General features: G+C 39.6%; 1 protein-coding gene across 4 annotated transcripts in view; it reads left to right on the forward strand.

Moving 5' to 3' along the window:
• igsf9ba (immunoglobulin superfamily, member 9Ba) overlaps positions 1-27,374 on the forward strand; it is a 77,287-nt gene that overhangs the window by 7,145 nt on the left and 42,768 nt on the right. For all 4 annotated transcript variants that reach the window (XM_056373785.1, XM_056373784.1, XM_056373782.1 and 1 more), the window contains exons 2-3: positions 16,249-16,446; positions 22,634-22,780. In XM_056373785.1, coding sequence (XP_056229760.1) covers positions 22,720-22,780 — 61 coding nt within the window. In that variant the 5' untranslated portion in view covers positions 16,249-16,446; positions 22,634-22,719. The remainder of the gene's footprint in view (positions 1-16,248; positions 16,447-22,633; positions 22,781-27,374) is intronic.

Raw genomic sequence — 27,374 nt, forward strand, 5'->3', positions numbered from 1 at the left:
CCTGGTCAGTATTAAGTGTGAGCTAGCAGCCAGTTAGCTTAGCTTAGCACAGAGAGTGGAAACAGGGGGAAACACCTAGCCTGGTTTTGTTTGAATGTACAAAAATCCACCTAGCAGGACCTCTGTATCTCACAAACATGTTTGCTTAAGCCATAAAAACACACATTTTAAAAACCATAAGTTTTGGTTTTACAGGGTGTTATGTGTCAGAGTATTTCTTGGACAGGAGCAGTGACTTCCAGGAGTTTTCTTGTCACTGTGACAATGCGGAGCAACCAGCAGAGCCTCCAGGAAATCTCTCCCCCCAGCCAATAAGTAGTGCAGCATGTAGCCTCTTGTAGTTTTTTCACTTTGTTTTTTCTAGAGATTAAACAAGCAAAATATAATGTGTTAATTAGTGGGCTTTAGGGTAGTAGGTTAATCGGTGGATTTTGATACTTTTAGCCGGAGTGGGACATGGTCGCCCTGTTCCCAGTCTTTGTGCTATGCTAAGCTAACTGGCTGCTGGCTCCATCTTCATATTTACTGTAGTAACTTGAGTAGTATTGATCCGCTCATTTAACTCTCTCCATGAAAGGAAATAAGCGCATTACACAAAATGTCAAACTATTCCTTTAAGAAATGGTAATTAAATAAGCTGCCATTCGCTTACTCTGGTACAAAGCTGCAAATCACATACTTTCCCGTTGGAAACCAAAGGCTAATGATATGCATGTTAGCTGCTGCAGCAGCTGCCCTCTCCATCGAGAGCCAATCTGACCCCATCCTGTTGGATTGGATACAACACTAACAAAATGGTGGTGCACTCCGGATTTCTACCAATAAGAAAAAACATATTAGAGAAAGTTTGATTGGTTTTCCACAGTCAGACGTGGAGGTAACAGTGCTGATAATATGATTTAATCCATTTTGTTAGTTTTCTTCCGTTAATACATGATGGGAGTTTCAGGTCAGCTTTCCAGGTACCAGCGGACATGAACGAAAACAGATGGTCGAAAACGAACATGCTCCAAAACAAACAAAAGAAAAGTAGGATTAGGGCAGCTCAGCTGAGCTGAGACTGGGCTCCTTTCTCATGAGTGGTATTTTGTTATATTTGCACTTTGCTTAGTGTTAGGCATAAACAAAGGACCAGAGAGTCCACAGCAAAATGTCGACATGAAATGCTTTAATTTCCTGTAGAAAATTACATTTCAAAATAGCATAAACTTCCTGAAACAGTTAATGTAAAATTATTTGTCCGGGCAATATTTGCACCTATCAACAACTTTAGTGTGGGTCTGGATAATACATAATACATTATGAAATTAGGTTTAACAATAATCAGTATGCTGCACCACTGTGTTTTTATAATGCAGTGCTCCATTAAATACTGTAGATGTTTATTGTTATTCAGTAAAGATAAAGAATTTGTTGTTCTAACTAAATCATACTGTTACTACAGAGAAAGTTGTAATACATAATTACTGTATATCAATTTAATTTCAACTGAAAAATCCAAACACCAACAGATGTATCATACTCTGGAAATGACTTATTATTAGGAGAGATGATGTTTTTAATTTTAATGAGCCTCTTCTGAAACTCACACTGGTCAGAGCGTTGCTGTGTGTGTGTTCTGAAAGTCAGAAAAGAAAAATTTTGAAAAACAAAAACAAGAAAACACAAAAATCTTCAAGATATAATTTCGCACAGCTCTGCTTAAATAGTAAAACAATATACTGGCACAATATGTGAGTGTTGTAAGTGGCACAACACAATGTGATGCAGGTCTTGTTCTTCCCATACACTGACTTAAAGTATGATTTAGGGCTGTGGTGGCCATGAAGGTGGCATCATCTGCAAACATGGATAGTTTGAAAATGTGAAGCACATGGGCATTGATGTAAATGGAACAGACGAGGTGGAAGAACACGTGTTCCCATAACACTGCACTGACTAGTTGATAAACTCTTTAGACAGAAAATTTTGATAATGTTGAAAACGAAAAAGGAGAGAAATATTTTTTGTTATTTCAGATATGATTTGCTTGCACTTGTCTGTTTCATGTCATTGTAGATTTAATACCTTTGGGTAATAATAACAAATAATTGCTTCTGAACATAATCATAATGGTAGCACGTCATTCGTTAAAAAAAACGTTGCCCAGCTTTTGCGTTAACACGCTGCAGTGTCAAATACAGGCAGGCACATTTTCCTAGAGGATAACTTTCAAATGTAAATAATGCTCTAGCGTTGAAAGAGCCTTTCTCATAGTATTATAAACCACTGTGCACTTTTAAATTTACTTACTTAACTTAAATTGTATAAGTTTAATAATTGAATTATAATTGAACAAGTTATGTGAAAAAAACATCCAATTACAAAAAATTTAACAACAATATATATATATATAGATTTATATATAAATATGTATAAGCACATCAGTCAGTGATTGACACATAATTGCTCAGGTATGATCAATCCGTCATAGTAACTGGACAGTCAAGGAAGTTTTCTTGTGCCAAGTGCCCATTGGGGAGGCAGCATATGGTCAGGGAGACTCGAGGGTAGTTCAGCAAAGTCAACAGTGACTTGGCAACCAATCAAGGTGAAGCAAGAGGGACGCTGATGGCAATATAGAAGTAATTAAATGTCATTGGCAAATGTTGGGGAGTGGTATATTTGAAGGACTACTTTCAGTCTGAGTCACTGATGGCAGACCGACTCCTCTTAGGTCCTATGCAAGGGCTTGGTGTTTTTTAAGCGTTAGTTGAGCTGGCTTTTGGCCAGATGGTATTCATCTGTAATTCCCTTCTTGTGAGCCGGCTCCTTGATGTTTCACAGGGTCCAGAGCTCCCTCGTGAACCGTGCCTTGGCACACTTGTTCTTGTCACTGGGTTTCCTCTGAAGGCATGTTTCTTCAAAGACAGAGATATATAGAAGCAGACAGGATTGTGAAGGTGTCAAAACTGTCACTCACATATCTGAGGCCTCCCATTAGTGCTGAAGCGGCGTCTGAAAGCCCTCCTACTGTCTCTGCGGGTCCAGTTTCAGATAGATTGGGCTGTCTTTGGTTTTTGTGGGGATGTTGAGACTGTCTGGGACACTCTGTAAGTCTGCTTTCCATGAGATGGTTGAGAAAAATGTTTTGACAGCAGTGTTTTAATTTGTCTGACATCTGAAGTGTTTTCAAAAGTTTTAATGATATGAGTAAGGGACATGAGTGCCTTTTCTTTCCACATTCACTTCACTGCAGTTTAACGATGTTTTCATGACTGTTTTTCCATGTTGGTTGAAAACTGAATAGAAATGTCTTTTTTTTTTTACTCTTGAACAATCAAAAGTAAATTTTGGTGGAATTTCTACTTAAATATGTTCAATGTCAATGAATCATAGTTGACAATTTATGTTAAGCTGTGTTCATGAACACATGTCCTAACTGGCTACTCAAAACTCTGTGAATGGTTTGTATTCAATTTTTGTTTTCTTTTTACTTCTGAATATTTTTATTGTACCATCAAAAACTGAGACACTACTCTCCAGCACACAAACACAAACATGGTGTACTGTACTGGAAAACATGTTTTAATTTTGATGGACTTGGATTGAAGCTCACACTGATCTGCACTCGCTGTGCGTGTGTTCTGAAAGTAAGATTTCAATCAAGCAAACTATGCAGCAAAAGTCGTAAACTACCACTGTAGTTTTTGAAGATGCTGCATACTGATGAGCAACTTATCTTCCTGTGCTGACATTATTTGTATGTGTTGCTATAGTGACAAAACCATTGTGTATGATGCACAATTTATTCTCTGCTCTTACCAATACAGTGAATGGGTTAATATTAACCAGCAATGGAGCACTTACTCTGTCACTGCTCACTTCGCTTGACCCGAGAAAGAGCAGTAACACCTCATCACATTTCCCTTCTCATTCATTCACTGATTTCTGTTATGACTTATTGCCAGAGTGGAGGAAGGATTCAGAGCCTTTGCTTAAGTAAAAGTAGCAATACTGCAGTTTAAAAATACAAGTTTATAAGTAAAAGCCCTGAACTAAAAATGCTACTTAAATAAACGCACACAAGTATTAGCAGCAAAATTTAAAGCATCAAATATAAAATATTCAAAATGTGGAAAGACCCACTGAGAATGTTAGCCTATAACTTAGTATATTGTTGTAATTTAATCTATGAAAAATGCATCATGTTTTAGAAATGAATTAGATTCACTTTTTTTCTGAAAAGCAACCAGTAACTACAGCTGTCAAAAAATGCCCATCACAGTTCGACCAAAAGTCAGAATATCCAAAAATATTTAGTTTGTACTGATGTGTGACATAGAAAAGGAGGAAATCCTCTCATCCTTCATATTGTTTTACTATTTTTGCCTTAAAAAATGGCTGAAATGAATAATGGATTATCAAAATAGTAGCTGATTATTTTTCCTGTAGCGAGTAACTGTTGGATTGGAAAAACTCATTTCAACAGTCCCAGCACATAAAGAGACAAGTTTACCTCAAGTCTTTGGTTCATCTGAGCTGCAAGAATGAAGACCAGGATCTGAATGGTCCTGAGCAACACAATAATAAAACTCCATTGGCCAATTTACCTCCTGTTTCTCAGAGTGTGAATACACTGATATCGCTCCATAGTTGTCATTAATAATCAGTTGTTGCAGGATTGTATACTTGCTGCTCTCATCTACCCAGTTTTTTTTTTTTTAACTATGTCAGCTGAACATATTTGCTTGACTGATGCTTTAACTTGCTGTTCTGAAATGATGTCCCCAGGATTCTTGGTCCAGACAGTTTTCTAACAGACATACAGTACAAAACAACTTTATCTCTTTTATTCTTTTATTTATTTATTTTTCTGTGCTGTACCTTCTCGCTCACAATCATGAGAGTAAAGCTTAGTAATGAGCTTAGGAGAGGGCCTGTGCTCAAGCTGTGGATGGCAGACTCTCAGCACTGGGCATGTGCCAGCTCTTTCTGGTGATGCCCCTTCCCCCCTCCCTTCTTCCTCCTCCCACACCCCCTCCTCCTCCCCCCTCCATCAGTCCAGTTGAGTCCCAGAGCCGAGTCTCCTTGCAAACAAACCCTGCAGCATTCTGGGAAAGCCAGTTTTTCAGATCGTGTGGTCCGAAGGACTAACTCTCTCAGCCACTGGAAAGTGAGTAAACGAAGTAAACTACAGTGTGATGTTGTGTTGATATTACACTTACTGTAGTCCCAGTTAAATTATCAGTGCACCAAAGACATACAGTAAAGTCCATCAGTCTTATCATGCAGCTGAACAATAAATATTTATAGATCTGCGATTAATCAGGCAGTCAACTGATAAATTAACTTAATGATTTAAGAGAAAAACCAATAGCCAGTGGATACAAATTATGCAGTGCAGTTTGCTGAGGTCATGCTTGTCATTATGAAAGTTTCTTTTGAAGTTTAGTATTTTATAGTTGTGTGTGCCTGCCCGTTATTTGGGTTTTTAAGAAAAAAAAACATGAAAAACTGTTGTAGGTAAGTGAAAAATAGTTTATACACAGAAGCCAATATCCATCAATATTTCCTTAGAAAGACAAACAAAACTTTTTAATTTTGAGTCTTCCTCACTTTGAACTACTTTACCGATCTGCTTGGTAATCGGTAAGTATCAATTTAATTGACCTTTATGCTGCATGCTGGTTGAATTGAGGACTTGGCTTTCAGCTACTCAGCGCTCCACTTGGAGATTTTGTGTGTCATTTTTACGCATTTTAGCCTTTTTGCATGTCATTCATTGAGTATCGGTTCGGGTTAGGGGTTAGTTAGTAGCGAAACGACATGGCATGGAATTACGCGACATCAGGCTCCTGTGTTTCAAACTGATATGATAGTCAACAAATAAGACGTGCTCTAAAATTTCACTGACTCAGCAGTTATACTTAATTTCCACCGACCTAACCTGTAAAATAAAATTACTCTGGGTGACACATTTTCTATTGAATCAATAATTAAGAATTTTTAATTCGTATTTCTAACTAAGATAAATATTGAAATTTGTTGACGAACTATTTTTCACTTACCTGCTACATCACTCAGATTATTTTTCCTAAAAATCTGAATTTAAGAGGGGGCACTTTCTTCATTTCCCTTACTATGTGGGCTCTTCCTTGGAAATATATTTTCCTTAACCTAATGGGCAGCAAACACTGTAAGAACATGCTTGTGATTATGTTGTTGGCTGTTGTGTCCGGAGTGGAGTAGTTGGTAGAGAAACTTCTTCCGATTAAAGTCCATAAAATTAGATTGAGTGTAGTGGTTTTTGAATATAAAGAGAAGTCTCTGGCCTCTCTGTTATTCAGGGTTGGGAGTTGGAGATAAGGATATGGACACTTGTATCATTTAGACTGGGCTGCACTGAACAGATAATATCGAGGTACTTCATTAAGGAAGGCAGAGTGGATCTTCTTCAAGAGGATGATCATGTCTTTGAATTTATACAATGAGCTAAAAGCACTTTTCATGGTTCCTTGCAGTGGTGGTGGATGAAGGTCTAGAGGGTGATAGAGGTTTAACCGTTTTTTTTTTTTTATTTAAAAAGGCCACTGCCATCATTCATCCTGCAGCAGGACTGGACTCTGTCCCAGAAAACATGATGAAGCAGTTTAGTCAACTCTTTGCGTTAAGAGCTATCAGACCTGTACTGTGTTTCCTGCACAGGCAGCTCCAACCTTAATGCTAGACTGCTATTTATTCCTGCTTTGGATTAATTACCTTCTCTGACTCTTTCCACCTCTGTCTTTGAGAGGTATCCAGAATACAGATGCTGAACCCTTCAAGTGAAGGGTGACTGAAGCATCCCAACTATTGGTTTGTTCCGATGTCTGCATTCATCAGCCTTTATAAGCATAATCTATCAAACCTAGTTGTAGGCCGCCACTTGCTTGTGATCCAGGCATCATGCTCACTTTTAAATAATCCCTGTAGTCCTGAAAAAGAAGAGATGCAAACTATATTTAAGGCAAAAAAACAGAATTTTTAGCAACAGATAAATAGACGTGAAAACAGAGTTAGTACAGTATATAGTACATTGTACCATTATAAGAAATATTACATGACATCTTATTTTAACGCAGGTAAAAACAACATCTTTATTTGCCATATTTTTTGTAAGATAAAAAGATTGAATGCTTTTGTAAATATGGATGATACACAAAGACTGAGTTTGCTGTTCACAACGTTTGAATTTTTAAATTCACTTGGAGTCACTAAGCCTGGGAGAAGAGAAAAAAATCCCTTTATCAGGATAAACTGAATGGTTGTAGGATTTTTTTTTGACATTAATACATTATTCCAAAGCATGTAGAAGTACTTATGATAATGTAACTTTTTTTTGTTCTAAGTTTTACCAGAAGATGCTTCTTTTTTTTTTTAACACTGCAGTGTCTTGTAATCCCATGGGGAGGGCCAGATGTTTGACACAACACAGAAGAACAAAACAAACAGAACAACAAACTCACTCTATATGGTATGCAGAACAATAATGTCTTATTATTATCTGTATATCTGTATAATTCAGATCTTTATTATTAGCTATACTATTTTTAGAAAGTAATTTGTTTTATTTGTATAGATTTTAGCACTGCAACCAACGCTTATTCATCTGCCAATTAATCGTGTAGTCAATGAAATGTCTGAAAGCAGTGAAAAATACTTACAACTTCCCACAGCCCAAAGTGATCTATTTTAATAGCTTGCTTTATTCAACCATCAATCCAAAGCCAAAACATACTCAGTTTACTTTCCTATATGATGAAGAACAACATTAAATCTTCAAATTTTTGAAGCTGGACCAGTAAATATTGGCATTTTTGCTTGTAAATGGTTAATCAGTTATCAAAATAGTGTTCAATTAATTTTCTCTTCATCAGCTAATTGATTAATTGTTGCAGGGCTCTTACATCTAGGTCCATTTACCGTGGAGGAAGTCTTTTTATTTTCTATCATAAAATATATATTTTACAGTAATCCTAGTGATTTGAATATCTTTCATGATGCTTAAATATCAAGCAACACGAATAGTGCTACTGAATCTTATCGTATATATTAATGCTGAGACGTATAAATCATCTGATAAATAAGCAGCCATACTGATAAGGTATTCATAATCAGTACTATTTTCATCTTTCCTTAAAACACCACTACTAAACTTACCCCACCTTCAATCAAGAACACATTTCATGCATCTGAAAGGAACTTTACAATCCTGAATCTGTCATATCTTTCCTCTATTTTGGGGAAACACATATATGCATCTGCACAAGAAGCACTTTACTTCCAGAGATAAGTGTTGAATCCTCACCGAGCACACTTATGTCGCTCTGAGCTGCAGCTCGAGTGTGTATGTGGGAGCGTTATACAAAGAGGAAGTGAGCGTGAGAGAGGGAGGGAGTGAATGGGAATTATATGGAAGTGGATATGTTGATCGGAAGATATGTGGAGCCGATGTTGTTCTGTGGATGTCTGAGCAGTTTACATGTAATACAGGAGAGCTGTGTTGCTTTGACTTTTTCGCTCACACTGTTACATATGATTTATTGATGCTGAATAAACAGTCTCATAACTGGCTGTAATTAGACAAGCCACATGAAAGCACTAATAAGCGCTATCAGCAGCAATATGCCTCTTTGTGTAATTACTTTAAAACACCTTGGCTAAAGCATTTATAACTGTTGTAAAAAAAAAAAAAAAAAAAAGAAAAGAAATGCTGTGAGCGACTGTAAAAATGACTGAATCATGGCTGGACTGAGGAATTTCTGTGACTTACAGCTCCTGCCAAAGATGCCCTGTAATGTGCACCTCTGGTAGTGCAGTGCCTAGCAATGTTGGTTCGCCCTTTGTGCCTTTGGCAAGCCAAGCCCATTTCACACACCTCTCTCTCTCTCTCTCGCTCTCTCTCCGTCCTCGCTGTGTGTTCGAGCAGGTGTCAGCACATCCATTGCATCCCTGACTGAGCATTGCTTGTCTGAGAGGAGAACTTTGCCATTAAACAGAAGCTAAATAGTGACGAGACCAAATCTATCTTGTATTGTCCCTGTACAAAAGTAAATGCAGCAGACACTGAGGTTGTCTGAATGCCACCTTCTGGAAAGTACCTTCTGGTCTGCAGACTGGAGTGTAAAATGTGTGCAAAGTCTGTTAGTTTACACCTTGACTGGACCAGTTGTGAATACATGCTGGTGAGTAGTTATGTGTAGAGAAAAGGCCGTCACTTTATATTTGAAATACAAGCTTGTGTTTGAACATGGGGAAAAAAAAACATACTGTTTGAAGTACTTTGCTTTAGTAAAAGTCACTACTAGCTTGACCAGCATCTGAAAAGCAGTGGGTGGATGTACTTTGGCTTCTTCACTGTAGATGGCAAAATTACCAACAAAGATGAGGCTGTTTGCTGACCTCATAAAAAGCAGCTGCCTCACTCTGCAGTGACTACAAGTCTGACAACTCACCTGCTACCTTAGCAGCCTAGTTAGATGGGCCGATAGAGAGAGCCAAAGTGAAACCTGAACTTCCTGGTTGTGTTCCAGAAGCAAGAAAACCTCATTCGAAATTCCACTGACATTTGTAACTACGCCAATGCCTAAAAATCCAGCTGTGGAACTGAGCCTTTCTCTCTTTCTGTTTTGTGACAAGCTTCCAGTGTCTAGATAAGGACAGTAGTATCTAATATCGTCGTTCATTCAATATTTATGTTTTTTAGCAGCCTTTAATGAACACCATTTCCCATATGCCCAAGACGTCCGAGCGCTAAACATCATTGCTTGACAGAGGAGGCGAGTTCATGAGCCAGTCGAGGGTTTGCAGTTAGTTCAGACACGTCTGTAATAACAGCAGGACAGACAGGACCCACGTTGCTGTTTGTAGTTTTTTTTCATGGGAGCTGTAGTTTTTTCTGTGCTCACAAAGCAAATGTTGTTTAACTTTGTTACCTCAGCTACTGGAGCAGAGAGTAACCTGGACGTGACATGATGACTTTGTCTGTCTATGGAAACAGACTTCGTGAATAAATCATGACGTACATGAAGCATGTGATTTGAACAACTACTCAAGCATCAACTTGTACTCAACTACAGTACGTGAGTGGAGCCATGACTCAGATCATTTCTGTAAGAGGGCAGCAGTAATATCACCTCATGTCAATCCGCAGATGCCTGTGTGCTGTAGGATTCTGTATTTTTGACTAATCACATGTGTATTCTTGTACCTGTATCAGTGAATGTGTCGTCCTGGTTACAGTCGTGAACAGTAACTAACCTCTCTGGCTTCCTCCCACAGTCCAAAGACATGCAGTTTCGGGTAATTTAGATTAGGTTAATTGGTGACTCTAAATTGCCCATAGGCGTGAAAGGTTGTTTGTCTCTGTATGTCAACCTTGTGATAGACTGGCGACCTGGCACCCTCACCCATTGTCAGCTGGGATTGGCTCAATAGCTAATGGATGAATTGCTGTGTTTGAATAGGGTGATTGTGCAGATGAGAATTGACCCCCCCAAATTTCTTTTGTAATAATTGAAAAAGATCGTTTTGGAGAAGGTACAATATGTAAAGCCTACTTGCATATTATTTGATGCACATTACCTCCTATAGAGCCAGAGAGACTAAACTAGCAGACAAACTAAATTAACCAACATACCACTCCATACTCAAGGGAGCTGATTGGCTCCAGACATGCTTGTATGCTTTCTCATGAAAAAGAGGAGGCTGCTGTGAATCCATGCGAACTACAAGCCTTCCCAACATTAGTCGTGTATAATGTAGGTGTATGTGTAGGATAAAATGTTATCGCTCTTGTTTTTCATTACTGGTGATGAGATAAAGAAGCCAGATCTAGCAGGGTGGTAAATGTGGCTAAAAAACAAAAACAAAATAGGTTCCCTATAAAACCACAGAGGAAGAGTCATGTATGCAGGGAGATGAATAACCAGGTGAAAGTCATATCCTGAATGTACCCAACACCAGATTAAGACTAGTGTGTGTGTGTGTGTAAACATACTCACTGCCTAAATTTCTCTTTATGTGTAGCTGCTCATGCATCTGTAGCTTCCATTTCAGAACAAATGCACTTTATACACCATCGACTGTGTTTGTGTTCTGTTGTACCTTAGCTGTTGTATACTTGAATTTTACAGACCCAGTTTAACACTGATACACAGATACGCACAGATAGACACAGGCATATCCCCGACAGCAAACACACACACACACACACACACACACACACACACACACACACACACACACACACACACACACACACACTCAGGCCATTCTCTGATGTGACCTTCAGCACATGCAGGCTGGCATTCAATTACCGCCCTGTCAGTGGCCCATCCAGCCCAGTGGCTGCACGTCCTTGAGACTCTCGCTCCAGCCTCCGTCCAGTCTATATTCCATTACATCCTCCACATCGGGAGCTCTGTCCAGCATAACGTGGCGCTCATATCCAAACCACTGTGAAACACACACACACAGCGTTCCCTCTTGATGCATCCTTTACAAAATCTCCAACTGCAGTGAGCAATGGTTTCCCTCGCTCATACGCTGAATCAAATCCAAGCATGAGGTAAATATTAGATTTTAGTTTTACTGGGTGAAATATTGTGCTGGTGTCAAAAAAGAGGTTTAGAAAACCTGAGCGCCGCTCTACATCTAAAATCGTCTCTCATTGAACTCCCTCAGTTTTCATATTTTTCCTCAATATTGTTCAGTGCGTTATTGGACCTCATTACTGTCAAAACATTTCGCCAGCTCTGCACCGCCTGATTATTGCCCAAAATTGCCTTGAGAGTCTATTTACTGTACAAATCTGTGATCATTACTGAAAGTACAATGTAGTAAAAGAGCCGTTTTCAGCCACTGCCACTTGAAAAACACTCACAGTTGAAATCTCTTGCAGATTTAACCCTGTGTGCCGCTGCATTTCCGCTGCAGTGATTCATGTGCCGGTCTGGACAGCTGTTGATTGACCTCAAACAGATGTCTCTTATTGGTTTATGATGTTTGTTACATCACATTGTGTGTATCAGTAAACATTTGTCTTTGGCAGCTTCACTCAGCTCTGGATATTTTTTCACATTTGCACTTTGCTAATGTGTTTTATTTATCTAATAAACCACTGAATATACATCATGGATAAAAGCTTTATAAGGCTACTGTAATTATTGACTGAGTGAGCTGCTGCAAAAGCAAAACTCTCACAAGAGCTGCGACAATTAGTCAATTAATCAATTAGTTGATGGACAGAAAACAATTGGCAACTTGACAATCAATTAATGGTACAAATCATTTTTCAGGTTTCCCAACCTGTGGTTGAGACACCTTTAAGAAGTAACAAGTTAAATCTAAAGGGTTCAAAAGATGCTTAATGTTCTGCTACACTAATTTGTTTTCTTAGCTCCAATCTTAGCGCTGTTTGGGACTGTCTTCTGAGATTTTATAGACTAAATGATTAGTGATTAATCGAGAAACTAATCAACAGCTTAATCGATAATGAAAATAACCACAGGTTGCAGTCCTGGCTCTAGCTTAGACTAACTTGCTGTGACACCGCCTGTTTAACCTATGCCCAACAATGAGGAATTATCCCCTCTGTATTTTGCTTTTGTACATGAACTGCCTGCCATATAGATGATTTATTTGACAGGTGACTGAATTGTTACCCTTCAGGAATTCATGATCATAGCAGTAAATCTACTATATGCCGAGGATAGATACATAAAACATATTGGGCTCCTGGATTTATTAGCTGCCTGATTAATGCAGAACTTACTCAACAGATTTCTGCCTCTGTGTATTTGGGGTTTCACTCTTCACTTTCCAACTTCAGTTGAATTTATGTTTACAGTGCCAAAGCAATCATGAGTTGCCATCATCTCTTAACTATATTGATGCCTTTTCATCTACAGTACTGTCTATTTGGAAGATCTTAAGCATGGACCATTGTACATTTATGTCTTGTTGCTAGCATAAATAGTTCCCCTGAATAAGCCCCCATAAACCCTACATTTCCATTAAGGAAATGAAAAAGACTTCAGCGGTGACCAAGCTTGTGCTGATTGTCCCTTCATGAGGATCTCATAAAAAAATTGGAGAATTATTAGCCCTCCAATATATTATCTCAAGTCTTTAAAGTCTCTTCTCTGTCCAAGACGTGCCCCTCTCGCCACCAGCATCCAAAAATATTGTCAGTGAGAAACATGAGCCGCTAAACCTATGCAACCTGAACTGTCTGCAGAGAAAACAATGGATTTCAGCAGCAGGCACTGTTCTGCCACAGGGTTTGAGCCTGTGCTTCATGTCAAGTGACTCTACTTACTCAAACCAAACAATGTGTCCAGTGTGTTTCATTCTGGATGTGGGCCCGCTTGCTGTTTTCCTCTGAAAAGTAAAAGCGCTGCACCCATACAGTAATTTAACTCAAAAGACACTTCAAGTATCAGCCACAATTTGTTATCCAACACCCCTGGTCCTGAAAATCTACGACTACAGGTCAACTATAACTCAGTTGTCTCAGTTTGTATTAAGGGCCGAAGTGTATCTTTGATCTGTATTAACAGTAGCAAACGTTTCTATTGGGTTAATGTACTGTAAATATCTTTATATGTTTTTCATGTGGTAAAATATTTCTAAAAATGTCCAGTTATTCTTGCCAACAGTCTTACCAAACCCTTGGTATTCTTCTTTGTCACCCTGAATAACCTTATTTTAGTATACATGAGAGATGGTGACTAGATAATTAAATCGGAATTAAAGCTGCAATGTGCAATTTTCCACAGGTTTAAAGGAGTAGTTTGACATTTTGGGTAAAATGCTTTTTTACTTTTTTTGAGTTAGATGAGAAGAGTGACACTCTCATGTCTGTACAGTAAACATGAAGGTACATCCAGCAGACAATTAGCTAGCCTGCGTCTGTCCAAAGGTAACAAAATCTTCCCACCAGCACCTCAAAAGTTGTTAAACTTTTGGATTAAACAATCAAGATATAAAGTGTTAATTACTGAGCTTTAGAGGTGGTGGTGGGCGGATTTTGTTTCTTTTGCACAGAGCCAGAAAAGCTGTTTCCCTCTGATTCCAGTCTTTGTGCTAAGCCAAGCTAACTGGCTGCTCTAGCTTCATATTTAACATACAGATATTAGAGTAATCATCAATTCTCTCATGTAACTTTCAGCCAGAGAGAGAACAAGCATATATTTCAAAATGTGTAACAATTCCTTTAAGTCACCCTGAGGTGCCATAGCACCCACTTTGGGATTTAGTGATCAAATTGAATTTTTTTCTCTTTTCTAAACAGAAGAACAAGTAAGTTTGGTGTCATATGACTCAGCACAATAACTGTGGAGCGTTGAAAGGGGTTATTATAATCGTTTTTAAAGGTGTTATAAATGAGGCTGCAATGGAGCGTGCTCAGGTGTGAATTTCAGGCTTTTGGAAAGTCTGAAAGGATTAGTTTAGCAGATTTCTGATTTTGTTGTGCTTATAACTGGATGGGACAGGTTTCCTCAGAAGCGTATTAAAAGGTCATGGTTCATACAGTTTGCAGGGCAGCGTCATGCCCTGCATGAATCTCTTTGCAGCAATCAACTCCCCACTCGATCAGTCTCAGCAGTCTTTGTACATTTTGATGCGGCAAACTGTGCTTGATCAAACACAGACTCCCCCTCAGTTTTATTTTAATGAAAAATGCTGCTTTATTACTGGCGTGATTTAGATGGTCCCAAATTAGTACATGTAGTTGATGTACAACTTCTATGGCTTGCAGCTGTCAGTCTCTTCCCCTATGAGCATATTTTTCACTTGTAACATTTACAGTGGGTTGGTTGGTAGTTAATTCTGTTTTATGTTAGTGTTCAGACTTGTGCAGCTTCATGTATTCCAGTGCTGGTCTATTGAAGACCTGCAGGGGCTGTTAAATGCTCATGCAGGGTTCACTGAGTCATTCACATGTTTCATTGGTTTTGTGTTGCTAATTAGAGCTCAGGGTAGCAAAGCATGGCTTCTTTTACCTTCTTACTAAAGAGGCACAATAGCAAAGCAGATTCCAGCACTGAGGTCTGTAACTGGCTGACCACATCTCCACTTTAAAAAGTGTAATTTGATTAAATCTGCTCTGTTTTAGTCCAGAATGTGTGCTGTTTGAAACGAATAAAGTAGATTAACTCTATCACAGGATAATGCAGATTAAACTGGTTAACACAAGCGCTAAGTGATTGTGCATATGGCCTTTAGGGGTGGAGTTAGAGCGCTATTTTTTCAGACAGAAGAACTGGGCGAAAATATTTAGGTTTTATTTTCAGTGTGCACAGTTGAAGTGCTTTCGGTCATATGAAATTTCCATTTCACACAACAGTGATGGTGGTTGAATATGAAAGAGAGAAACGCCATCACAGACAGTAGCAGTGCTGCTTGAGCTCATAATACCTTCCAAGTCCCGGCGTATTTGTTCTTCCTGTAAAAATTAGCCCTGATAATGCAAATGATACTGCTAATGATAGCATTACGTTATTCAGCTGGTGTTTCTCTGGAGTGAAACGTCAGCATGTCTCTTGATCCCTGAAGCGATTTTCCCTCTGGGCGAGGACGGGTAGTCATGCTTGCTCTGACGGTGGAGATACAGCCAGTTCAATGAAAGTGGGGGTGGCAGCTGGAGAAAATCCATTCCCAGAGTGAGCGTTCTGCTGAGGCAGGTATGCCGACCTTTCAGTCATCTGATAGGTCAACGCTCGGCAGCGTGCCTGGACATTCATGGCTAAACGCCAGGCCTGGTGGTGCTCATAGTAAAGCTCATCTGAGCAGCAGCCAGCTATGATCAATGGAACCCCTTGGCAGCTCATTTATAGTACAGTATGGCACAGCCACAAACCACTCACCAACAGATGCAGGTGACAGATGACAATGGACGCATGAGGAAAGCTGATGAAAGGGAGTGGGTTTACCCATGTGCACAGTGACCATTCACAATCTGCACAGTGATCTTGTTGTAGGTCATGAGCATCCAATGCATCTTAAGCAAAGTGTAGTGCAGCAGTTTAGTCAATCACCTTTAATTGCCACCCAATTATTGTTTGTAAATTAGTCTTGGATGACTTGAATGCAATGAGATTTTTCTGCTTTGTCTAGAGGAATCCTGTGCACCTTGTTCTGTGGCAAGTCAGACTCCGGCCCCATTGAGATGATCATTAAAATTCCTTGCTTGCACTGAAAGCTGCATCTTTCTCCTCTCAGGTGCCCACGGAGTGAGAGAGGAGCCCCGGTTTGTGACGGCGCGCGCTGGAGAGAGCGTGATCCTGGGGTGTGACGTGTCCCCTCCCCTGGACGGCCAGCAGCCCCCGTATGTGGTGGAGTGGTTCAAGTTTGGAGTGCCTATTCCCTTCTTCATCAACTTCCGCTTCTACCCTCCTCATGTGGACCCAGAGTACACTGGTAAGAAAGATGTAGCTAAAAAAAAAGCTCTGAAAGAATACAGAGACATTTTGTTTAAACATTTTAAATTGATGAGCATTTGGATGCATCTTTGGATGAATCAGGATCAAGATCTTTTTAATTGCCAAGTACAGGAAATCCACAGGACTCTGCAGCAGATACAAAGTTGACAACATCATCTCATGGTGCATACTAATGAACAGTGGTCATATTCTAACACCACTATGGTCTCACTATGCACGTGTAGATTAAATAATAATTAAAGCTGTGACATGCAAATGAGACGATTGATACCACTCTCCTATGTGTGGTAAATATGGAACTACAGCCAGCAGCAGGTTAGCTCAGCTGGAAACGGGGAGAAAACATCTAGCCTTGCTACGTCTAAAGGTAAAACCCCATTTACACTAAATCACTGCAAAAAAAGCAAAGTGTTAATGCTTCCAAGGAAAATTCAGGACAGATTGAAATTCGATTGTCGCATCGATCTTCTCATCTAACTTTGAACAAAAAAGAAAAATAAGTGTGTTTCCCAAAATGTCGTATTATTTTAAACAACAGCAAAGATAACGGGGCAAATACTTTTGTGTTACTTAAGTTGTTTCACCCTGTCTCAGTAAAAATACCACTGACCAAACAGATTGCATTAACAGAGACACAACCTGATGCCATTGGTATTGTCAACCAGGCAAGCGTAACCTGACCAATACATCGCTGTAGCAGATTACAGACTCCATCTCCAATTATGGTAAAATTACCTTTGTGAGTCCATCAAGCTGATGGATATAATAATAATATATTACTTCAAAAACATTATAGATCCTGCATAAGTAAAATCATTCAGTAAACTTTTCTATGATAATACAGTATACAGGTTTCCCTACACTACTGCAGACCTAATTATGAGCTTCTGGCTGAAGGCAGAGCCATTCCTGACAACCAGTTAAATATAATGCAGTGCTCTGTACATGTACCCTCCAATCCTATTTCATCGAAAAGATTGACCTGAAATTTCAACATGATCCAGAGCGTTTTCCCTCAGAATGGTGCTTCATCTGTTTGGGCTTTAAGGTTAAGGCATGGTACAGCACACAGAGACCTTCACTGTGAGTTCTCAGAGACAGACTTGGCCGTTCTGGTTCTTCAGCTGCACTTCGTTCTGTTCTAACATGACGTTCAGGGCTGTGCAGGGACAACTACTGCGTGTAAGTGCATAGAGGGAAATAACTGTGTCTCAGCAATTTATGACTGCATTGTACATACATGCTTTCCTGCACACTCCAGTGATGATGCAGCACAGAGCACATATAGTATAGAGTCAGTACAGTATATTAAAAAAAAAAGCCCATATGCTGCCCATATAGAACAGGGGGTTTTATAAACAAAATGAAAATCTTTACTTTTATGAAGCTATAACCAACAAATTATTGGCTTTAAATTGAAAAATAAGTGATTGTTTAACCACCTGAGGGCAGAGGAAACACGCTGTGAACAGATTCACTCTGTTGCCAGAGACATGTTTCTGTTATTTAACCCTCTCTGGACAAAATAGTAGAAACACTTGTCAGCATAAGGACATACAATTCAACCGCACCACTAACTACAGTGTCCAAAATGTTGAAACACAGTTGAATCAACACCTCTGTAGAACAGTTTCAACAAAAATTTAACATTATAACTTTCAGGACATTTATTGTAGGACTGTTGTATTAGGTGTTCCCAATAAACTGGCAGCTAAGTGCAGCTAAGTAAATATGCCATAAAGCTCTCCAGAGCTGAAGTGAACGGCAGAGTCGCCGAATTCTTTGTGTTGGGCGATCCCTTTCACCTTTAATCCATAGTTGAATAAAATCAAAATTGATTACAGCAGCTTAAAAAGCAGGACAACACTATATATGTGATAACACAAAATATGTGTTTTTCTTCACGTTCATCACAGCACCACACAACCTTAAAATCTCCCTGTCCTGACTTAGACAATATGTCTGCCTTCATTCAGACTCCTCACAGCAGGAAATTTGTTCTTCTGATGTTGCTTCAATGTCTGTGACAAGGTGGCGAGCTGTCAGAACGAGGTCAGAAGTATTCCTCGCTGTTCCCACCTCTTTACCGAGTACAAAACCCCTGCCTGACCCTGGCAATATGCTGTGAAATGAAGGCAAAACACGGCTTGTCGAAAAGCTGGAGGATTCATCTCCCTAGTGTGCGCGTCCCAAACATGGACATTTCTGTTTTTTTTATTAATAGGACTAGAGTGAAAGCAGTGTGAATAATATTAAATTCAGAGATTCCTCCCTATGGGCTTTTTCATGCAAGGTCATCAGTGAAAACAAGGCTAATGGCAGTGACTCACAGTCTGGGGAACCCTTTCTTTTTGTTTTGTAGTGGCTACTGTAGATACTGCAGCTGCTGGAGCCTTTCACTGTTTACTTTAACCTCCTGACTAACAGCAGGGTATGAGCGAACAGCACTTTTCAAACAGCATTACACTCCACTGTGCTCACTGGGGCTCTAGTAGTGGGCCTCTGCCATGTGCCATCAAGTCCACTGTTGAGGAATTACCAGTGAACAGATGCAACACAAATATGGCCAGTCTCATTACATAGATTAAAGTGTATTCTGGGGATTGCATGTGCATGGTGACGGTGTGATAATGACACCGGACTGTACTTCATGAAATGCTCTTTGGGGCATTTAATAGTGTCCATAATAGGTCATTGTTATCACTCAATATGAATAAAATTGGTGAACAGAGTAAATGTGCTTTTATTCCATCACACAGCTGCTACCAAAACAGAGCGGATTATCCATGAATACTGTACTTACAGTGTTGTCAAAGTGCAGAGCGGTGCAGATTGCTTTTTTGATTCCACTGATACTAAATCCATCCAGTTTCAGTGTGATCATTCTTCATTTTCCTCTCTTACTAATTATTAAGTCCTACAATATATTAATTTTAATAAGTAATTCAAATGTAAGAGAAGATATTTTCTCATTACAACTGTGTATTTTTCCCCGTCTAATTCACTGCTAAATGAGAATTGGTACATATCTCCTCGCAGACTAAAATCTATCCTGGATCATTTTGCCAGTTTGTCCTGCGGCTATATGGAAATTACAACATTTAAAAACATCTATTTTTGTGCCCACTCAAGCAAAGACGCAATCAATAATTCAGATGTGCAGCTTGTGAAATTTTAGTGTCAGATTCTAGCGATTTGGGACAGGCTGTTGGAAATCTAAATCATATCTCTCTTAGCACCGGATTTAGCTTTAGCCTGCACGAGAAAAAATATACACGTGTATATGTAATGTTTTTGTTGTAATCTGATCTGTTTTCCCTGCATTTGAACAGGAGGCTGTTTGTTATTGATGTAAAATTCCTCAGTTTTCTTGCCTTTGAAATAAAGAGGGAGTTGATGATTATGTGAACACAAAAAAATATTGAGGCACACCTTTCTGTGTCATTTGCCTTTTTTTTTTTTTTCATTGAATTGCTAGCACTTAATCATACAGTTAGTGGTAAGCTTGGCACTACATTTTTTTTCAAAGTTGGAAAATGCTGCATATTATTAGACTGTAATTATAAGCAGGCACGTGGGGGGGGGTTGGTTCACTCTGCTAGTTTAAATTCCAAGTCAGAGATAACGGGAATTTGTGACAGATAATGATAATGATATCTCGCACTTGACGAAAAGAATGACAGTAGCTTCAACAAACTAGTTGCAAAACCACTATGACTGGCACTTACAATTTAACTCAACTTACACTTAAATAAAATCCAACATCAGCTCTAATTCAGTTGATCTGGCCAATTGAAAAGGAGATATACATATACATACAGTTGTGAACAAATGCAACTATGTAACACAATAATAACACCAAATTTAGCCTGTTTGTCTGGTTTGATTGGATCTGTGAACGTGCTGACTTACTGAGCTTTAGTGCTCATATTGTATTTCTAACAGTGCTGCTTAAACCAAAGCATATGCATGAACTTTGGTCTTCAGCTTTATTTTTTCGTTTTCTGATTGTTGCTCTTTGCGATTGAAGGTTGTTTCCTAGTGTGCCACACTGTGTCTGCCAACTTTGTCACTTTGGATTTTAGTATTTTTTTTCCAAAGCTTTCCTATCTGACAAAGCTTGTGATGTGATCTGAACAAGGTGTTAGCTCCTCTGTTTTCACAGTAGACAGAACCCTGTACTGTGTAAGTGGTGTATGCCCAGGGGGACGGTCCTGACGTGGATACAGTGCCGTTAACTCTGTTTACAGCAGCACCATCTCACTCCTTGACAAATGGGAGCTGAGCCTGATCCCTACCCTTCACGCCGCCACCCGCCCCACTCAGCACTTCAATGCCCAGGCAAGAATAGAACTGACTTTTTAAAGACAAGCTACCTTTTTGCTGCAAGACTGCAGTCGCCACTCCTCTCTCTTCCTCTTTGCTGTATTGATTTTCTGCTAACAAAAAAAACGTCAGTTTTCTACCCAAACTATGGCAGCAGTCCCAGGGTTGGGGTATCTATCTCTCGCATTTATATACAGTGCTAGTAGAGCAATTCAGCCCACCCTCAACATCAATATATTTGCCTGACACTCACTTTGAAGTAAGAGGAAACAGTGCTTACAGTACATCTACACATCAAAGTTTTGAAAAATGCTTCATCTGAGAACACTCGTCAGACAGAGCAGAAGCGAGTGTTTTAGTCTGTTGGGCTGTCAGAGGCAGCCATGTGAGCAGCGGGCTGGAGGCTTGAAGACAGACAGCTTAGCAGCTGAAGATTTCACCATGCCTGGTTTCCTGAACCTCTCTCATCCCTTGTGATTTCCTTCTTTTAGAATTCCAATTTATCCTCAGCCTTGAAGAAAAAAAGAGGCGTGGATGGAGACGTTTTATTAGAAATAGATGATTCCTGTGAAGTAGAGGGATGGACTTTTTCCACACTGACACCGAATACTTAATTTTAATTCAGATGAAGGTATGGCTCCCGAGTAGTTTCATGCATTAAATCCTAATAGTTTAAGCCAGATGGTTGTTCATTTATGGTTAAATATTGTTACAGTTTATAGTGATTATTTGTTGAGCATTAAATGAGAAAATCGATATCAGACAGGAAGTCTATCCCTAAGATATGAGGCTACAGCTAGCAGCCAGTTACCCCAGTAAAGCAAACAGTTAGCCTGTCTCCATCCATCCCTACAAGCACCTCTGAAGCTCACTAAATAACTCCATAGATATATTTAAACTGGAGTTTAATTGGAAGCTAACCTAACCTTTTGTTGACTATAACTTCATATTCAACAGCTGTGAGAGTGCTATTGATTTTCTTATCTAACTTCCGGCGAGGACGCAAATAAGGGTATCCCCCAAAATGTCAAAACCAATCTTTTAAATCCACAAACATACCTTTTTTGCTAATAAAGCCTTTTTGGCGTTTTGGGGGGTATCGAGAGTCTGCATGTGTTTATATATCCATTTGTGTTTCCTCAACACTCCAAAGACTTGTAAGTCACGGTTGATTGAAGGCTCTAAATTGCCTGAAGATATGAATGCACAGTAAGTGTTAGGGATTGTCTGTCTCTGTTATCTTTGGGAGAGACTGGAAACCGGTCCAGGGTGTTTTCCTGCCTTCCATCCAGTGTTTGGACAAACTCCAGACTGTTGTACTCCCTGAGTAGGAATAAGTCGCTACAAAGCGTTTGTTTTTCACACCCGATTTGGACTTTGTGCGTCAAAATAGGCTTGTGCTTGTGCTTGTGCTTATTTGAATAACTAGTAGTTAAAGTCTGAATTTATGGAGCTGTTGCAGAGAAAAGAACAACAGAAGATTTCTTTAATGTTGAACTTAATCCTTATAACTCACTGGACTCCTCACAGCAAGAACATATGATCTTTTTAATCTCTTTAAAAGACAAAGCATTATTTTTGACCTTCTGGATCCTGCTCAAGAATACTACACCATGACTTGTAGGCTACTGCTGATGCGAAAGGCCAACCCAGTCCTTCATAAATGTGTTTCATGCTGTAAAAAAAAAAAAAAAAAGGTTAAAGTCAAGCACTTAGCCCCCAACTGCTATTCCATCGCTGGAAAAGAGCACGCTTTTGTCTTGAATGGCAGAAAAAGATAAATATATATAGCAGTGAAGAGGTTAATTTTGTTGTTCTCCTTTCCCCTCTGTCTGCAGGTAGAGCCTCTCTGCATGGGAAGGCCTCCCTGCAGATTGACCCGGTGCGCTCCGAGGACCAGGGCTGGTATGAGTGCAGGGTCCTGATGCTGGAGCAACAGTACGACACCTTCCACAACGGCAGCTGGGTGCACCTCACAGTCAATGGTGAGTCACCTGATCATACAGCCTGATCCGTGACCTGTGTGTTTGTGGTTGTGAAAGAAAAACAAAAATGCGTCACTCATTTAAGCTCCATATTCAGTCATCTTGTATTTGTTCTCAAGGACAGGCATTTGTAGTCTGGCGTTAATCATATATTCAGCCATTCAGTGTGGAGCTCTTCAGTAAAGGGCTCTGAGGGTTTATTGTGAGGCTGCATAAATCAGTCGTTTACAGTTTTTATATTAATTCTTTAGTTAAGTTTCTGATATTTTTTTGTGTGGAGATGGAGGAATTATAATAATTTAATAGAGACTTTTGCATTTACATTAATTTTCTTGTACTTTTTGTACTTTTGAAAGTTATAATGACATGCCATTTATATTTTTTATTGTACACAGTGATTTGTTTTTAATCTGTATTTCTCATTCCCGCTTTGGTTTGAGTTTGCAATTGTAACTTAGATTTTCATGGTAACACTTCTTGAAAGTTTTATATCAAACAATTAAAGATGAAACAACCAGTTGATTAACTGATCAGTGAACTGACTGAAAATGATTTGCATTTTCAAGAAAAACATATTCTAGTTGTAGCTTCTTAAATGAGAGCATTTGCTTTTTTTTTCTCTGTCACATCGCTGTAAATTCAATCCCGCTACAAATAAATGGGAAATTTGGATTTTTCACAATTTTTCTATACGGAAAAAATATGTATTTAATGAATTATTTTACTCCCCTTTGCTCTGAATATTTACATTTACAATACCTTAAAACATACTCCCCTGTGCTGGACATAGAAAGTGAAAGGAATGACCCTCTTCTCGTTCTGGCTGGACTTTGACTGCAGTGATCACACTCACTTATGCACTCCGTTTTATGAGAAAATGAAGGAAACCAAAGAGACTAGAGTTTGGTTCGGGAAGTTTTTGAACGAGGGATTGTTTGACGGTGATGTGGATCATTCCTGCAGCTGTTTTTAGAAAAAAGCCTCGGGTAAAACGGGCTGAGGGCTGGTTAGAAGAGGATTGATTATGGCCTGTTTAAGGCGGTTCCGGCAGGGATCGTCTGTGATAGTCTGAGAGCTATCAAAGTGATGACCAGGCGGAAAAAAAATCTGCACCTTTGCATTTCCCAGGAATGCCCCAGTGGCTTAGAGAATCCTGCGTGAAGTGTGTCTTCACATTGTTGCAGAGCACCAGAGACTACAGAGACACTGATGCCTTCGTGTTTTATTCTTTAAGCCCTGTATCTGTTTCATATGAGGAATGCTTTTTAGACAGATATTGTATTAAGCTGCTTCATATGTTTTGCGGTAGATGTAATTGAGTAAATGCTTGCTGTTTGCAGATGCATGATGCAGTAAATGTTTGTATGTTTGATGATTTTTTTAAACAGGCATTTAAGAAAGAAAAGTTCAGGTCAAAAGTGGTGATTTTCTTGTGTTAAAGCTTCACAGGTCTCTAACTTCAGAAAGCTGTAATCCTCTGTGTTGTTAGAGAGAGACTTTGCGAGCAAAGTCCTGTCAAGCTCATTCACATGTATATTTTTGGTCTGTGAACTTATGAGCGCTGTGTGAAACTCATGCATATTCGATTTGATCATGCATATGTTTTACAATGGATGCAATTCTCATATTTGAATAATGATTACAACACGCTGTATGCAAAATACTGTGTAAAGAACCATTTATAAAGTCCATTGCACCGCATAATCACTTTGGAATAAAAAATGCTGATCTGTATAAATGGTTATTATCAATGCAGAACATAATGTTTTCTTTTGTGTGTCGGCGTGTGTTTGTACGTCACGCACTGCAAATTACTTTCTGCACTTTTGTTCTGTGTATAGCGCATTACATCAACATTGACATGCCAGCGTCTCATTGTGTGTGTTTGTATGTGCCTAAATGAGATTTCTCTCTGCTGGTTGAAGTTGTAGTTGAAGAGTGAATAGGTCGTAATCTGCCGCCGAGTGTCACCTGCACACTCTCGTGATGTTTGGAGCATGTGAATGTCTGTGGGCGTGGGCGTGTGTCTGTGTGTGTGTGTGTGTGTGTGTGTGTGTGTGTGTGTGTGTGTGTGTGTGTGTGTGTGTGTGTGTGTGTGTGTGTGTGTATGAATGTCTTGTTGTGTAGGCATACTGCATCTCTGTAGCTAAACTCATCAGTATTCACTCTTAACTTCAACCCCTCCCTCCCTCTCTCCCTCCCTCCCTCCCTCCGTCTTCTGCTGCTCTCCACTCCTGTCAGACCTTTCAACAGAAACTGAGCTCTGCGGGCTGTAGCAGAACTAATAATATCCCTGAATGTCGTATAATATTTGGCATTTTAAATTATGGCATTTTACATGACCTCATGTACTTAACGTGTGGAGCTAAAGAGATGCAGCACCATTCATGTACACTTGTAGTTTAACTGGTACAAATATATTTTTTTTTTTTTGGGGGGGGGGCTTGTTATTTGACTAATAGACAGACATTCATGGAAATATCAAAAGCAGCAGCTGTTTCAACGTCTAGACATCTAACAGGGGAATTCATATGAAGACTTTATGCTACTGTTGTCCTCTAAATGGCTGTCTGTGAGGGAAGCAGGTGCCATTTTCGTCTGGCCTCCACACAGACACTAAGGGCACCCATTTCCTTTGGCCGTTGGTATTTGCATACACTCTTCCTTTGAGTTCCTGTTTGCTGGCCTTCACTTCCTGCCAAGCGGACAGGGAATTCATGCCCACTCAGTGGCAGGTGTCAGATGGCAAGGCCTTGTGCCCGAAAAAGACACTAAGGCTACTCTCTCTTTCTCTCTCTCTCTCTGTCTCTGCCCTCCCTCCATCTCCTCCTCTCCTCTTTAGTCTTGTCTCCCTGCTCTTCCTTCTTCTCTTTACTTTTCAAGCATCAGCACGCTTTTCAGAGATCAAAAAGTATACCCTCAAACTGTTAAGCATCTACACTGAAACATAAAAAATTAGACCCTGCCACTGTGTCACTGAGTTAGCGATGGCCTGGCATTTAGGTCCCATTTGGTTGACCCAGTTGGGGACCAAATGCCAGCTCGTTTGTCCAACAGGCCCATATATTCCCCGTGTGTGTCTGTCCTTGTCAGTCACTAATGGGGCCCAATGTGGCACCAAGTGGAGTCCATGTGAACAATCATCCTCACCACCATATGGGACCCCAAGGTGTAAATATGAATAATGCTTGCGTGTTCACATGGACTGAAATGTCATCCCATTAGGAACTCATGTGCGGGGTGTGAACGCAAGTGGTCATTTTTTTTTGTGATCCTGGCATTACACTAATAGATAAAAATACTAAATTCTTTTTTTTTGATTAAACAAAAAGAATTTAGTATTTTTCTCCATTAGTGTAATGCCAGGATCACACTACACAATATCAGCCCAGTGATAGCCCAACCTGAAGGAGGTGCGGTATGGTGAATAAAAATGGTCAGGTGCCTGATAAAAAAAAAACATCACTCAAGAACTTTTTTTTGGCTTTTCTATTCCTCTGTCCCATGTTCTTTGATGTTGGCCAAGAGCACCAAACAGTGCTTGTTTCATTTTAGATTAACCTGTAACCCTCAGCACAGGGACATTATACCAAATTAAAGAGTAAATTTAACACCAGGCTGAAAAGTAGTGCCTCACCGCCATCCCTTGTTGAAAGTTTCAAGCGCTATTGTACCTGTAACGACACCTGACAGTGATGGCACGCTGCACTGACACACCCTGTGTGGGTGCACCATCACCCTCTGCACACTAAAGACAAAATCACTCCCTTCTTTGCTCATTCACTATTAACTATATTCAGTAATTGCCTACTGTATAATTAGCACATTTTAGACACTAGTGTTGCGTCTCTTGCACATTATATTGTGGGATTGTTATCAAGCAGTAGTAGTGCAAACACTATCGGCACTACTTTTCGTTTCATTGTAGGAACTTTATAAAGCATTTATTTTATACTCAGTATTCAGGTGTTCAACTCAACAAATATAGTGCACTAAATAGTAAATAGCACAGCTTATTGCCACTAACACGTCATAGTGATGTTATGTTTCTGACTTGTAAATTCCATCCACGTCAACATCTAAGTTGTAATTACGACTGGGAAAAATCACATTTTTCTGAATGCTTATCTGACCTGGCATTTAACCAGTAGAGAAGTGCCTGAGAACAAAACAAACATGGCCACCTCACATCAGCCAAACAAACAAGACATTATGACACTATGTTCACCTAATGTGACCAGCTCAAACGACAAGAGTATCATGTAGCCTGTTCCCGCCATTAAAGGAAAGGGAGGATGGCAGTGTGGTGGTGAGGAAGTGAGTACTTTGAGTATACTGACATAAGAGGAGGAAGGAAAGTCTTTGTGAGCCTCTTCCTTCCCTTTGTAACAGTTAACACTGAAGCGTTTTGAGGCTCATGATGAGAAATCAATGAAAAATGTGTACTGTATGTAGCCGTGTTCTCTTAGGAGCAGAGACAAGAAAAGAGCGACCAAGTGAGGGAATAAAACGATGCGGACACTTATCGAGTTAGTGAGTAAATAAGAGCGAATATAAACCTTCAAAGAACAGACCAAACCCTGCGTCTTAGCAT

The sequence above is a fragment of the Seriola aureovittata genome, chromosome 4 (assembly GCF_021018895.1).
Source record: "Seriola aureovittata isolate HTS-2021-v1 ecotype China chromosome 4, ASM2101889v1, whole genome shotgun sequence".
In the NCBI taxonomy this organism is placed as follows: Eukaryota; Metazoa; Chordata; class Actinopteri; order Carangiformes; family Carangidae; genus Seriola; species Seriola aureovittata.